The 12,532-nt window shown below is 40.5% G+C and overlaps 1 protein-coding gene across 1 annotated transcript in view; it reads left to right on the forward strand.

Moving 5' to 3' along the window:
* abca2 (ATP-binding cassette, sub-family A (ABC1), member 2) overlaps nucleotides 1-12,532 on the forward strand; it is a 106,285-nt gene that overhangs the window by 74,237 nt on the left and 19,516 nt on the right. The window contains exons 12-24 of the mRNA XM_076731723.1: nucleotides 884-980; nucleotides 1,805-1,978; nucleotides 3,332-3,434; nucleotides 3,757-3,871; nucleotides 5,523-5,713; nucleotides 6,533-6,683; nucleotides 6,836-7,040; nucleotides 8,050-8,214; nucleotides 9,083-9,263; nucleotides 9,634-9,846; nucleotides 10,378-10,574; nucleotides 11,133-11,306; nucleotides 11,756-11,952. Of these exons, the coding sequence (XP_076587838.1) occupies nucleotides 884-980; nucleotides 1,805-1,978; nucleotides 3,332-3,434; nucleotides 3,757-3,871; nucleotides 5,523-5,713; nucleotides 6,533-6,683; nucleotides 6,836-7,040; nucleotides 8,050-8,214; nucleotides 9,083-9,263; nucleotides 9,634-9,846; nucleotides 10,378-10,574; nucleotides 11,133-11,306; nucleotides 11,756-11,952 (2,163 nt within the window). The remainder of the gene's footprint in view (nucleotides 1-883; nucleotides 981-1,804; nucleotides 1,979-3,331; nucleotides 3,435-3,756; nucleotides 3,872-5,522; nucleotides 5,714-6,532; nucleotides 6,684-6,835; nucleotides 7,041-8,049; nucleotides 8,215-9,082; nucleotides 9,264-9,633; nucleotides 9,847-10,377; nucleotides 10,575-11,132; nucleotides 11,307-11,755; nucleotides 11,953-12,532) is intronic.

Consider the following 12,532-nt stretch of genomic DNA (forward strand, 5'->3'; position numbering starts at 1 on the left):
AACTGCTCCCATATCTTTAATGTTTCTTTAATGATATCTCTATGTTTGATTTTCAGTTAGACTTACATCAAGGGATTAACCATTTCTAGCAATATACAGATTGCAGGTTTGGCGGAAAAGGCTCTGTTCATTGAGGAACTCTCAATAAATCTGAACAGTGACGAGGATTCTGCTGACAAAGCTATTTGCAAAACAAAAACCAATACAGATTGGCAAAGGACTGCATTTACGTCGCACTGTTCTAGTGCACTGACCACTCAATGTGCCCTACAACACATGCCACACACATATTCACACACCCATTCACACACACATTCATACACTGATGGCAAAAGCTGCCGTGCAAGGTGCTGACCTGCTCATCAGAAGCAATACAGCGTTGTCTACTCCACCATATTTCTATGATTCCCCATTCACACACACTCAAACACAGAAGGCAGCAATTAGGGTTCAGTATCTTTCCACACCTGCTCGGAAACAACACCACAAGAAATTAAGGGTGAGATGTTCAGATGGATATAAATCTCATGGCTGTGTGTTAGTACAGAGCTAGGGTCAGGACATGGTTAGCTTAGCACAAAGACTTGAAGCAGGGGAAACAGTAAGCCTAGTTCTGTCCAAATTTAATAAAGTCACATATCAACATAATAAAGCTCACTTATTAACATGTTATACTTAAATTGTTCAATCAGTACACAAATATAAATGTAAGACAAGCTTTTACTGTGCTGGAAGTATTTATAGGCAAACAGCAGGTGGGCTCATTGACTTGATCGAGTCTCTGCAAGTCACAATGACAGTAAGACTTCAGGAGGTCAGAGTTTCTTTCATGAGTGTATTTCTGCTGTGGAACATTATTTGTGTCTTTGCCGTGTGCTTCCAGGTCAGTGTGGATGTCTTCAAGGGCTTTCCTGATGAAGACAGCATTGTCAACTACACCCTGAACCAGGCCTACCAGGACAACGTGTCTGTGTTTGCCAGTGAGTCATCCCTCTGTGTCAGGTTGTGACCATGGTACCTCAGTTAATAGGTACCATGTAAAGCTGCTGAAGTGTACAAATGTCACACTTTTTATTTTTAATATGAAACTTTTTCCAGTGCACAGGCAAATGCAATACAAAAATACATAAAAATATAGAAAAAACGCATACAAATAAAGCAAAATAAAGATGCTGTACCGAGAGAAAAACAGCCCTAATGTTGGATTATAGCAGTTTTGTAAGTATGGAGTGTGTGTTTGCAAGGTAGACACAGGCAGAGCCCATGTGTCATACCTGTTAGTATGTGTACATTGAATGTGTGTGCTGAAGCATACAGTGTGTGTGTGCTTGTGTTTGTGTGTATGTTTGTGGTGGTTCCTAATTTCTAATACTGAAGTCTATATAAAAACTACACAAGTGGGGTTAAAGCAGTTGATCATTTAAGCAAACGTGTATTTATTATGCTTGTAAATACCTGTAAAACAAAATAGTTGTAAGAGAAAAGTTAATTGAAGAAAATAAGACAAATTTGGCTGCTGAAGAAGAATGTGGTTTTAAACACGGTGAACATCTGAATCAAACTGAGCCACAATGGTTTTATGATGCTAAACATGCAAGTGGTGGTTAACAAGTAAAAGGAGAATTCACTGTGTATAGAATCACTGCTGTAAAGACAAATGTCCAAAGGACAAACACACCTTACTTAAAGTCAAAGCAGGAAGTTTTGCGACATGCAGAAACTGGCCTTGAACCCACAGTATGATGTTGGTGCTTGAGCCACCAAAACTCTACCAATTTGACATACATGCTCTTCTTCTTTTCAGGTGTGATTTTCCAGACTAAGAAAGATGGCTCCCTGCCACCCCACGTTATGTACAAAATTAGACAAAATTCCAGCTTTACAGAGAAGACCAATGAAATCAGACGGGCCTACTGGCGTCCTGGGCCCAACACCGGGGGGAAATTCTATTTCCTCTATGGTTTTGTTTGGATCCAAGGTGAGTGACCGAAAAGCAATGCCTCCTGAGTACTGAATATATGTTTGTGATACAGGCTTGAATATGGATTTAATATAGAATTTACATAATTATATTTGATTTGCTGCACTCCTGCCTTGGTTAGAGTCAGAAAAATTATTTTAGGGGATTGTTTTCATGCAGTCTGCAGATGGCTGTGCTATAAATCAAGATCCAGACACGGTCCACGAGGGAGCCAGACTGTGGTGTCAAATGCATTGTTTAGTTTGTTTTACTAAGAAGGGGATTTATTTTGGTAAAGTGCTTACCTCTATGTACTGGGAAGTGGGTGCACCTGTGAAGATGCCAATGCAAGCTGCAGCAGAAGCACTTTCTCACTGCAAGTCATCTTTTATTCAGGAAACACAGAGCAGTGAAGCTGCTCATCTGACACAGAAAGTTGATCCATGATGATGCATCCAAACTGACAAGACCCAGCCTGACAAGTTGGCTCGGAGACAGCCAAGCAATGTCCAGTTTATTTTGGTCATGAGAGATTAACTGACTCAGTTGGATCCCAAATTACAAAAATACCTCAAATGCTATGTATGTCAATGGAGATTATTTTGGTTTTATTTGTTAATGCACTGAGATTTCTGCCTCCACCCCAGTACAATGGAGGCATATAGAATTTTGCATAATACAATGTCTTTGTGAACGCCACATCATCAACACATTTGCTGATAAATGGTGTCACTGAATATGCACTCAAAACATTACCATCAAGCTGCTGTAGTTTCATCTGTCCACACTTTAACTGTTTTTTCTCATAGTTTGACCCCTTTGATCAGCTGAGAGTAAGTTGGCAGGAGAAGCAGACGAATATGGCCTCTTTGTCCAAAGTGGGGGGGGGGGCTTTGTAGCTGCCAGTTATGTTTGTGTAAATGTGATCTAGAGGATTGCTTCCTGTAGGGGGGTGTGAACATGTTGGTGTGATTTAGCTAGAACAGTTCTGAGATCTGTTTTCTTTAGCTCATATCTGCTGAACTATGTTCTTTGAGTAGTTGCTTTATCGAGCGGTGTAGAGCTACTGTATGTATTGAAGATTAGAGCAGCTTTGAAGAAATATTTAAAAGGTAATTAAAACAAGATGGTTGCAGAATGGAATGTCAACTGTACTAGATTAGAAATACCCCATTGACAAGAGACTAATAGTAAGAGGAGGGAAAATTGAGATGTAACTCAAACAACATGTTCTGGATCTGTGGAAGGACAGTCAAGAGGGGAAATATTGACAAAAAAAAAAAAAAGAGACAAAAGAAAATGCAAAACACATTTATTACAATTTGTAACTCTCTCTGAGTTTATTTCTCTCTATTGCACACTCTCCTCCAGATATGATAGAGAGGGCCATCATCAACACGTTTGTGGGCCATGATGTGGTGGAACCTGGTAACTACATTCAGATGTTCCCCTACCCATGTTACACCAGAGACGAGTAAGAAATGGGCTTTGTTGTGTCCTCTTTCTTTGTGGTTCTGTTTATATGATAATGTTGAGCATGGCAGTGACCAGTAATCATTAGGCAGAGATGGAAAACATATGTGTGTCAGAAAAATATTTTAGATCCAGTTAGCAGCATTTTGTATTTCAGAATGCTTATAGAAATTGTGTTCCTGGTATGTGAAAATGATCTTTTATTTGTGTGTTGTTCATGTTAGAAACTGAATAGATGATCCCATACAATTGAAATGCACTGTGCTCTAAAAATCTGTGTATTTTGCCTTTACCTGATGCCTTGTGTTATTGTTGTTTTTCAGTTTTCTCTTTGTGATTGAACATATGATGCCTCTGTGCATGGTGATCTCCTGGGTTTACTCAGTAGCCATGATGATTCAGCACATTGTGGCTGAGAAGGAGCACCGGCTCAAAGAGGTTAGACTGTATGATTGTCACCCGTCTGGGGTTTCAGACCACAGCTAGTGCAACGTGTATTACTATTATTATATCGTTTTTTAAGAGTGAGTCTGGTGATATGCTATATTTTTCTGACCGTCAACAAATTCCATGTGCAGAGCCAAACCAGATGAATAAAAACTCCTAACTAGTCTTGTGTGTGTATCAACACCTGATATATCCTCTTGCTCTGTGCCTCTGCTCCTCTGCTGTGCCAGGTACTCACTTGAGTGCCAAATGTGGATTAATCTGCAGCTGAAAATAGTCCCCAACAAATGCACTCTTTCTTCCTGCTGAAGTAACATTTGCTTACAACTACAGTGAGCAGCTATTTTAGGAAATGACTGAGGCTCAGTTCAATAGGAACTGATGGACTTGGGACTGAGATCCACAGACAGGGTGGGGAAGTCACAAAGTTTTGACAGATGGACATTGTTGGTTTTGGTTTTTTCATGGAATTTGTTGGAAACACGAAAAATGTAGAATAACACCAACTGAATCCTTTAATATTTAGTAGTAGCAGCCGTTGTAGCATATAATATGTTTAAGCAGAGTAATGTAATTAGTATGGCATGTATGGCAGTAGTCATGACACTTGGAATACTACTTCAGTGGTGTTTCAATCCTGTGGGGAAACAACTGAATTATTTCTTTAATGAAAACAATTGGCATGAGAATAGTCAAATGTACAATATCCAATATCACAGGACAGCTTTTTATCTATCAGCATACCTAATCCATTAGATAAAAATACTGATCATATGTTTCAATACCTCACTAGTTGAACACTATCACTGTCTTTGTTTTTTCTAGTCAGCTGAATTAGCTCAGTGTAGCTGGCACAAAGTCAGATAATAGGAGCACGAGCTGCATGGCTAGCGGAGCTAACTACCTAAAGGCAGGTACAGTAGGCGACAGCAACAGTTACTTTAGCAACAGGAAGACTAAAGCTATCTGTCCCTCAGGAAACTCAGTAAATCACAGAGAGTTGAGACAGAGCAGCCAAAGGACATCAGAGGTAAAACCAGGAATGAGTCTCTCCATGAAATATGATCCAGATCAGAGTCATGGTCAGAGCCGCTGTAAATCACCTCCTTGTGACAGCGGTGTGAAAGTGAATTGCGCTCCAAAGGGGCATTGACAGTGAAATACCATTTAATGAAATTGTACCATAATAGTAGAGGTCAAGGAAATTATTCATGACACAATTATAATGATCTCATGACAGCTTAATGTAATGTTAATGCATACAGCTAAATAGTTTCTGTCAGACTGATAGTTAGGCCTGCTACATACATTAACTGTGCATTAAAAGTGACATACTTGACTGCATGGTACTTAATGACAACAGTCATAAACATTCATAAAGACTTCCTCATGTTCATGACAAGTTGCACCCCCCCTTGGGACAAGTAGTGGGGAAAAAAATAGTATTCATATATACAGTATAATAGCAATAGATAATATATAATGTGATGATCATCATCATCGTCACCAACAACACTGCAATAATAACCACAGCAGCAACAATCACAAGAATAATAACAAGAAGATAAAATGCAGAAAGAAAAATGCATGTTTTAAGGATGTGTTGGAAATGAGTCGTTAAATTATCACGCCACTTCCTCAGGTGATGAAGATGATGGGTCTGAATAACGCCGTCCACTGGGTGGCTTGGTTTATCACCGGCTTCGTCCAGCTGTCCATCTCTGTCACCGCTCTGACGGCCATCTTGAAGTATGGCCGGGTATTGCTCCACAGTGATCCCTTCATTATCTGGCTCTTCCTCACCATCTATGCTGTGGCCACCATCATGTTCTGGTGAGATCTCCCAATTCTACTAAACTAGCCACGAATCCCTCTTTTCTCAGAGTCTGACAGTTTCCCCAATTCAACAAAACACAAGTAATGGTGAAAGCAGTAACTGTGCTCTCACAACAGTCTGAATGCTGCAACAGACACACACACAAAAGCCTGGAAATTGGGAAGCAGCATCTTGCATCACCAATACAGTTAAAGTAATAACAGCAAAGCTTCTCAAATGAAGTCAGGGGAATGGGAGAAATTTGATTACTGACCTGCTGCTTGTATACATGAACTTAAACAGCATCTGCATTGCCCCCCTCATGGAAGCAGCACAATAGCAGAGCTGAAGCTGTAACTACTGTAAACCATGGGAAAAAGTTGAATCATAAACTATGAAAGACTGTATATCATGACTCATATTTTCCAAAACAATACAATGCAAGAATGTGCAATATTGATATCCAGAGGCTTTTCTTTAAAGTTATCAATGTTTCTATCAATTTTAAAAACTTTTTTTTTTTTTCATTTATTTCTTTCCTTAGAGTAAAGTTTTGTGTTGTTTCCTTGTCACCGATTTTCATATAATGAGTCAAACACAAATAATCCAGTTTTCATTACAAGAAAATGCAAAATTGGGCCAAATTCAAATTAGCTTTGTTATCAAAAGGTGAACCAGAAGCATTCAAAGTATTAATGTAGTTATTTTCTGGGTGTGATTTCACTGTTTCATGCCAAGCTGTAGACTAGGAATCATAACTTCGACTGCTAGAATATATGAGATGTCATGAAACTCTAAATGATAAGGAATACCATGTAACCTCCCTTTGTTTTCAGTTTTCTGGTGTCAGTAATCTACTCGAAGGCCAAGCTGGCTTCAGCCTGCGGGGGAATCATCTACTTCCTTAGCTATGTGCCCTACATGTATGTGGCCATTAGGGAGGAGGTGGCCCATGATAAGATCACTGCCTTTGAGAAGTGCATCGCTGTAAGACATTTTCTCTCACCTCATTATTTCAGTCTAACTGCGTTTGAGGTCTGTTTGTAGAATTTGCTCCTTGTGTTGTCACTGTGAAGAATTACTTAAATATTCCAGATGATACTAAGGTCATTAACGATAGCTTCACCTGTCTCCTCCAGTCTCTGATGTCCACCACAGCCTTTGGCCTTGGCTCCAAGTATTTTGCATTGTATGAGGTAGCAGGAGTTGGCATCCAGTGGCGGACCATCAGCCAGTCACCGGTAGAAGGTGATGACTTTAATCTGGGTCTATCCATGATGATGCTCATCATAGATGCCGGTGTGTATGGTGTGCTCACCTGGTACATCGAGGCCGTGCATCCAGGTATGAAATCACTGCCCATCCTGTTCTTAACTGTTAATTGAATTTTGAATCTTTTCAGATAGATTAGAGCAGGTGCTTAGTTTATGAACCTGGAAGATAGCTCAACCATTTTCTATGCAGAAAAAAACTATTAAAAATACTAGTTTTTTAGCCCGAAAAAAATGTGTGTGTGTTTTGCTCTCTGTACTGTATGCATTTCTCTGTGAGGATGATGTTTCTCTCTAGAATGTTGTTTTAGATATTAGGATATTTCTGTTGAATAGGATGAGCTGAGTCTCAGTGGGGATTCTCCATATGTTAGGCTTTAGGCTTCACTTGTAGTGATAAATGTTAGGAGTTTTTTTTAGCAGCTGGAACTGATTCAGAGTGAGTCCAGTAGCAGAGGCCATCAGCAAATTATGAGACATGTCCTGTGGTAGGTAGTGTATGTCTGGAATGTAGAGGAGAAAAAATCTTTCTCTAATAAAGCCTAAAGGTGATGTTTGTGCAGGTCCCTGAATCTTCCCTCTGACACACAAAGATGTTTGGAATCCCAGCTTAAACATATAAATATATGGCATCAGGAGCAGATGTTGTGGACTGGGACAAAGAAAATGGGGTTTTAAAAAGCAGTGCTTATGGCTGAATGGGCCTGTGGTTTTTACTTTAAAACAGTTATTAATGTGGTAGTGGATTAAGTCATAGTATAAGACTAACAAACAGTTGTAGTAGCAAGTGAAAACAAACCATCAAGCAAGGAGATTAACAAAATAAAACATAAATATAAAACAAGTGGTTGTGGGTGATTATGGGAGGCGGGATTTGCTTGAGGGGCTGAGTGGTAGTGGTGGCATCAAGTGTCATATGACGTAAACACAGGAAGTGAGAATCTGTGTGTACAGAAAATAGATTAAGGGATGTGTTAAAACAGATAAGTGGTGCTAGTATGTTAGTTAATGTGGATTAGTGCAGTGACTTCATTTCATTCAAATATCTTCGGAGCCCTGAATGTGTTTTCCCTCTCTTATAGGAATGTATGGGCTGCCCCGCCCATGGTACTTCCCCCTGCAGAGGTCCTATTGGTCAGGTAGTGGGCGTGTTGAGACCTGGGACTGGCCGTGGTGTGGAGGTGGGGCTGCCAGGCTCAGTGTGATGGAGGAAGATCAGGCATGTGCGATGGACCAGCGGAGAACTGGTATGGACAAATGATCATTTGGGTCTGACGAGGACAGCTTGCACATGTAGACTGCCGACCTTCTGATAAGTGGATGACCACTCTACATCCCAACCCACAGCCACCCATATAGTATTGGCAAACCAAACATTTTGAGAAACACAAGTATTTGCTTTCTCTCTGAGAGTTACTTAACAGTCAATATGGAGCAACAGTGGATAGCTTTAGCTTATCTTAGCACTAGACTGGAAACAGGGAGAATCACCTCACTAAAGGTGAATAGGATTATAGTTTGTGGGGCTTACAGCATCGAAGACTTACATTTCAAAAAATCAAACAGTGTCTCTGTTACTGTGGATAATCCACACAGTACTTAGTCAACATATTTTGTAGGGACTGTTTCTTTGTAGAAGGTAGTTCCAGTGAAAATAATTCCCAGTGGGATTTGTGAAAGTAACAGGGACACTGTTTTAGAGCATGACGAACCAAATTCCATTCATCTCCATTGTTTTAGGGTGGAGGCAGAAATCTCAGAGACAGACATCCTGAAACTTTGACTAATCAATACTAATGATACTATCTTCATAGAGAGACATCAGAGGTAAATGGGAAAATATGTTTTTGCATTTGGAAGAATCAAAAATTTAATATACGACCTTCATTCATGAGCCTTTCCACAGAACTTCATACTGCAAAAATCATATTTTGACTTTGAAAGTAAAGACCAGTATGTACCATATGTGACCTCAAAATGATCAGGTTAGACAGAGTGCTGAGACAGGAAGCAAAATAAGTGACTGAGAAAGGTGGAAGTTTCTTTATCTATTTTTATGTTTAAGAAATATCTTTTTTACACCTTTTAATTCCCACTTTCTCATTGTAACCCCAGAGGAGATGCGAGGCATAGAGGAGGAGCCGAACCACCTGCCACTGGTGGTGTGTATAGACAAGCTTACCAAGGTGTACAAGACTGGCAGCAAACTGGCCCTCAACAAACTGAGCCTCAACCTACATGAAAACCAGGTGGTCTCCTTCCTGGGACACAATGGCGCTGGCAAGACCACGACCATGTGAGGGGAACTAATGTGTCTGCTTGTGCTTGTGTGTGATGATAAAAGTCAACACTGACGATAAGTGGTCATCTGAAATACAGGAATATAAAAAAAGCTGTTGATCCATTTAGTTTTTCCATTAACATCTTCGTAGATTGTGGGAATTTCCTTATTAAATAAGCAACATCCAAAGTTAAATCTGTGAAAGCATCTGTGAGCCCTTTAAGACTGAAGAAATATTTGTGGGTTATATTTAAGTCATGTAATGGTGTAATCATTAACTAGACCAGTTTATGTTAAAAACCTCAGATAAGCTGCACGGGATCCAGTATATTGAGGTATACAACATACAATCTTGCTACTAACTGCCCCAACTGTATTGTCATAGGTCCATCCTGACCGGCTTGTTCCCACCCACCTCCGGCTCTGCCACCATATATGGCCATGACATCCGCACGGAGATGGAGCGTATTCGTCAGAACCTGGGCATGTGTCCACAGCACAACGTCCTGTTTGACAAGCTGAGTGTGGAGGAGCATCTGTGGTTCTACTCCAGACTCAAAGGCATGGCTGAAGAGGACATACGCAAGGAGATGGACAAGTCAGTACAAGTCTACTGCCTGTGGCAATCAGACATGCAATAAGACATCACAGATCAATCAAACAAATAGCTAAGTATACAATGATAACAACAGAATGCAACATCACACAACCAGACACAACCATATTTTTTATATTGTATATGTGTCATAAGTACCCTGCACCTTCAACCTAAAGGCATCAGCTCATTTTGATACATCACTGAGAATTACTTGTCCTTTTCTTACCACTTGGAACTTGTCAAACAGTATCCACACATATATGTTTTGTTTTCTATTAGCTACAGACAATATAGAATACCAGTTTTAGAGAGACGTAGTAGCTGTAGTCCTTTCCTGTTCATGACATGTCGTGTTTGAGTCTTATGACAGTCTCACATGAGTTACTGTCTATCACTATTTATTCAGTAAATTCTCAAATAGAGGCTGGGGCCATTAATTTATACTGCAATTCATAAAACCTTAATGTGGATAGTTGATTCAGCTATACAGCAGGTAACAAATTGCCTTTGTTCATGTGTGTGTGTCTCCAGGATGATTGTTGACCTGGAGTTATCCAACAAGCGTCATAGCTTGGTGCAAACTTTGTCCGGCGGGATGAAGAGGAAGCTGTCTGTGGCCATCGCCTTCGTTGGCGGCTCCAGAGCAGTCATTCTAGATGAACCCACAGCGGGCGTGGACCCCTATGCTCGCAGGGCCATCTGGGACCTCATCCTCAAGTACAAACAAGGTGAGTACAGGGTTTATGCCAGAGGTGCTTCTTGCACTGTGCTCCAATGACTAGTTTGAAGAAGTTCTCATTGCAGTCCAGAGTGGTTTTAAACAGAAGACTGTTGCACTCTTTTCCTGTTACTATCTGTACACGCTCAAGCTAAGCTGCCTTCAGCTCGGGTATCTGCTGTATTAAAGCATGTCCCTCAGTAAAACACAGTTGTTTGCACATCAAAGAATTCCTTGGCTTAGTTTTCTTCATTTCAGAGGATGAGGCTGCCCGGGGTCAGACGTGCATGCTCAGAAAAAAAGAAAAAGTACACACTATATTTAAGACTGCAGAGTGATACAGTTATCACTATGGTAATTGCAGTCTACATTGAGCTGTTCAGTGGCTGCTTTCATTTCTTACATGGAGGGAAAAATAACTTGCTTGAAATATAATGACCTGCTCCTGTATTCACACAGTTGTTTCAGATGCACTTCCTGTCTTTTTTAGATTTCTTACTTGATATTTGGCGTGCATACCAACTGCAGCTGTATGTGTGTGTAAGTGTGTGTTATGCCTCTGTCGCAGGCCGCACAATTCTGCTGTCCACCCACCATATGGATGAAGCAGACCTTCTGGGAGATCGCATTGCCATCATCTCCCATGGGAAACTCAAATGCTGTGGCTCACCGCTCTTTCTAAAGAGCACCTATGGAGACGGATACAAACTGACACTGGTGAAGAAGCAGAGTGAAGGCAGAGGTGTGTGTACGAACATTTGGCCACCTGTTACTTTCAGACTGTAAATCATCAACAGGTTTACATGATTCAGATAATGAATACGTTTTCTTATATCTGTGACTGTTTATGTGATGATTGTACTCATTGGTTGGCCACTCTGGGTTGCACGTGTTTTCATTTAACACTGCATGATAACTGTGTATGTCATTTGGTATCTAGGACATAGGACGTAAAGCCTGTGTGTCAGCTTGTTACTAACAGCGTTCACCCCACCTCTATTCCTATTCTCTCTCAAGTTGATGAATTCCCTCCAAAGTCTTCTCAGTTCCTCCCTGCTGTGGCCTGTGGTTTTTCACTGACAGCACTGTTTTCTGTGTCTTTTCCTTCTCTGTCTCACTCTTCTGTTTTTCATCACGTCCTCCTCTGCTCCACCCATCCTTCATCTTGCGTGTTTTCCTTTCATCCTTCAGGACAGGGCAGCCAGCTGCATCCTCCTTCATCTCTATCTCCTTCCACCTCTCTGTCACCTTGCTCAGAGACTCGGGTCACCCAGTTTATTCGGCAGTTTGTGGCATCCTGCCTGCTGGTGTCCGACTCCAACACCGAGCTGTCTTATGTCCTACCCTCTGAGGCAGTCAAGAAGGGCTGCTTTGAGAGGCTGTTCCAGGTACACAGACACACACTGATCTTGTTTATGGCCGTCTGTTGCTGACTGTATATACAATGAAAAAATATATTGTATCTTTCAAGTATCTTTCAAATAGAGTTATTGTAAAGGGCATCTTCAGACTGACATGTTAACTTTTTAAGCATTCTAGTGTACAGTTGGTCATATTGAAGATTTAGCTAAACAACATTTTTTGATGCCAGTCTGATTTATGTGTGCCATGCCAAAATATCTGGTAATTTAATCCCTTAACACAGCCAGTCATTTGTTGCCAACCCCTCAAAAAACCTCTTAAATTTCACTCAGCATTGTTTAAACTCACAAAACTTCATCTGAAATTCTTGTAGAGATCCCAAAGTGTCCAAAGATACCAAATCTTTCAGCTAATTTTTTTTGGAAAATCTGAATAAAATGATGTAGCATTCATGTAGAATATTTGGTAATGAAATGGTGCATAAAAACAAAGTGTTTGTGGTCTTCCTCAGTCATAACAAGCTAAATCTAAAAACTGCTGGCTACGGCTTTAATTGGTCCATCACATGAAACACAAACATTTCATGCAACATGAAAAATTCATGAC

The sequence above is a fragment of the Chaetodon auriga genome, chromosome 5, assembly GCF_051107435.1.
Source record: "Chaetodon auriga isolate fChaAug3 chromosome 5, fChaAug3.hap1, whole genome shotgun sequence".
Lineage (NCBI taxonomy): Eukaryota > Metazoa > Chordata > Actinopteri > Chaetodontiformes > Chaetodontidae > Chaetodon > Chaetodon auriga.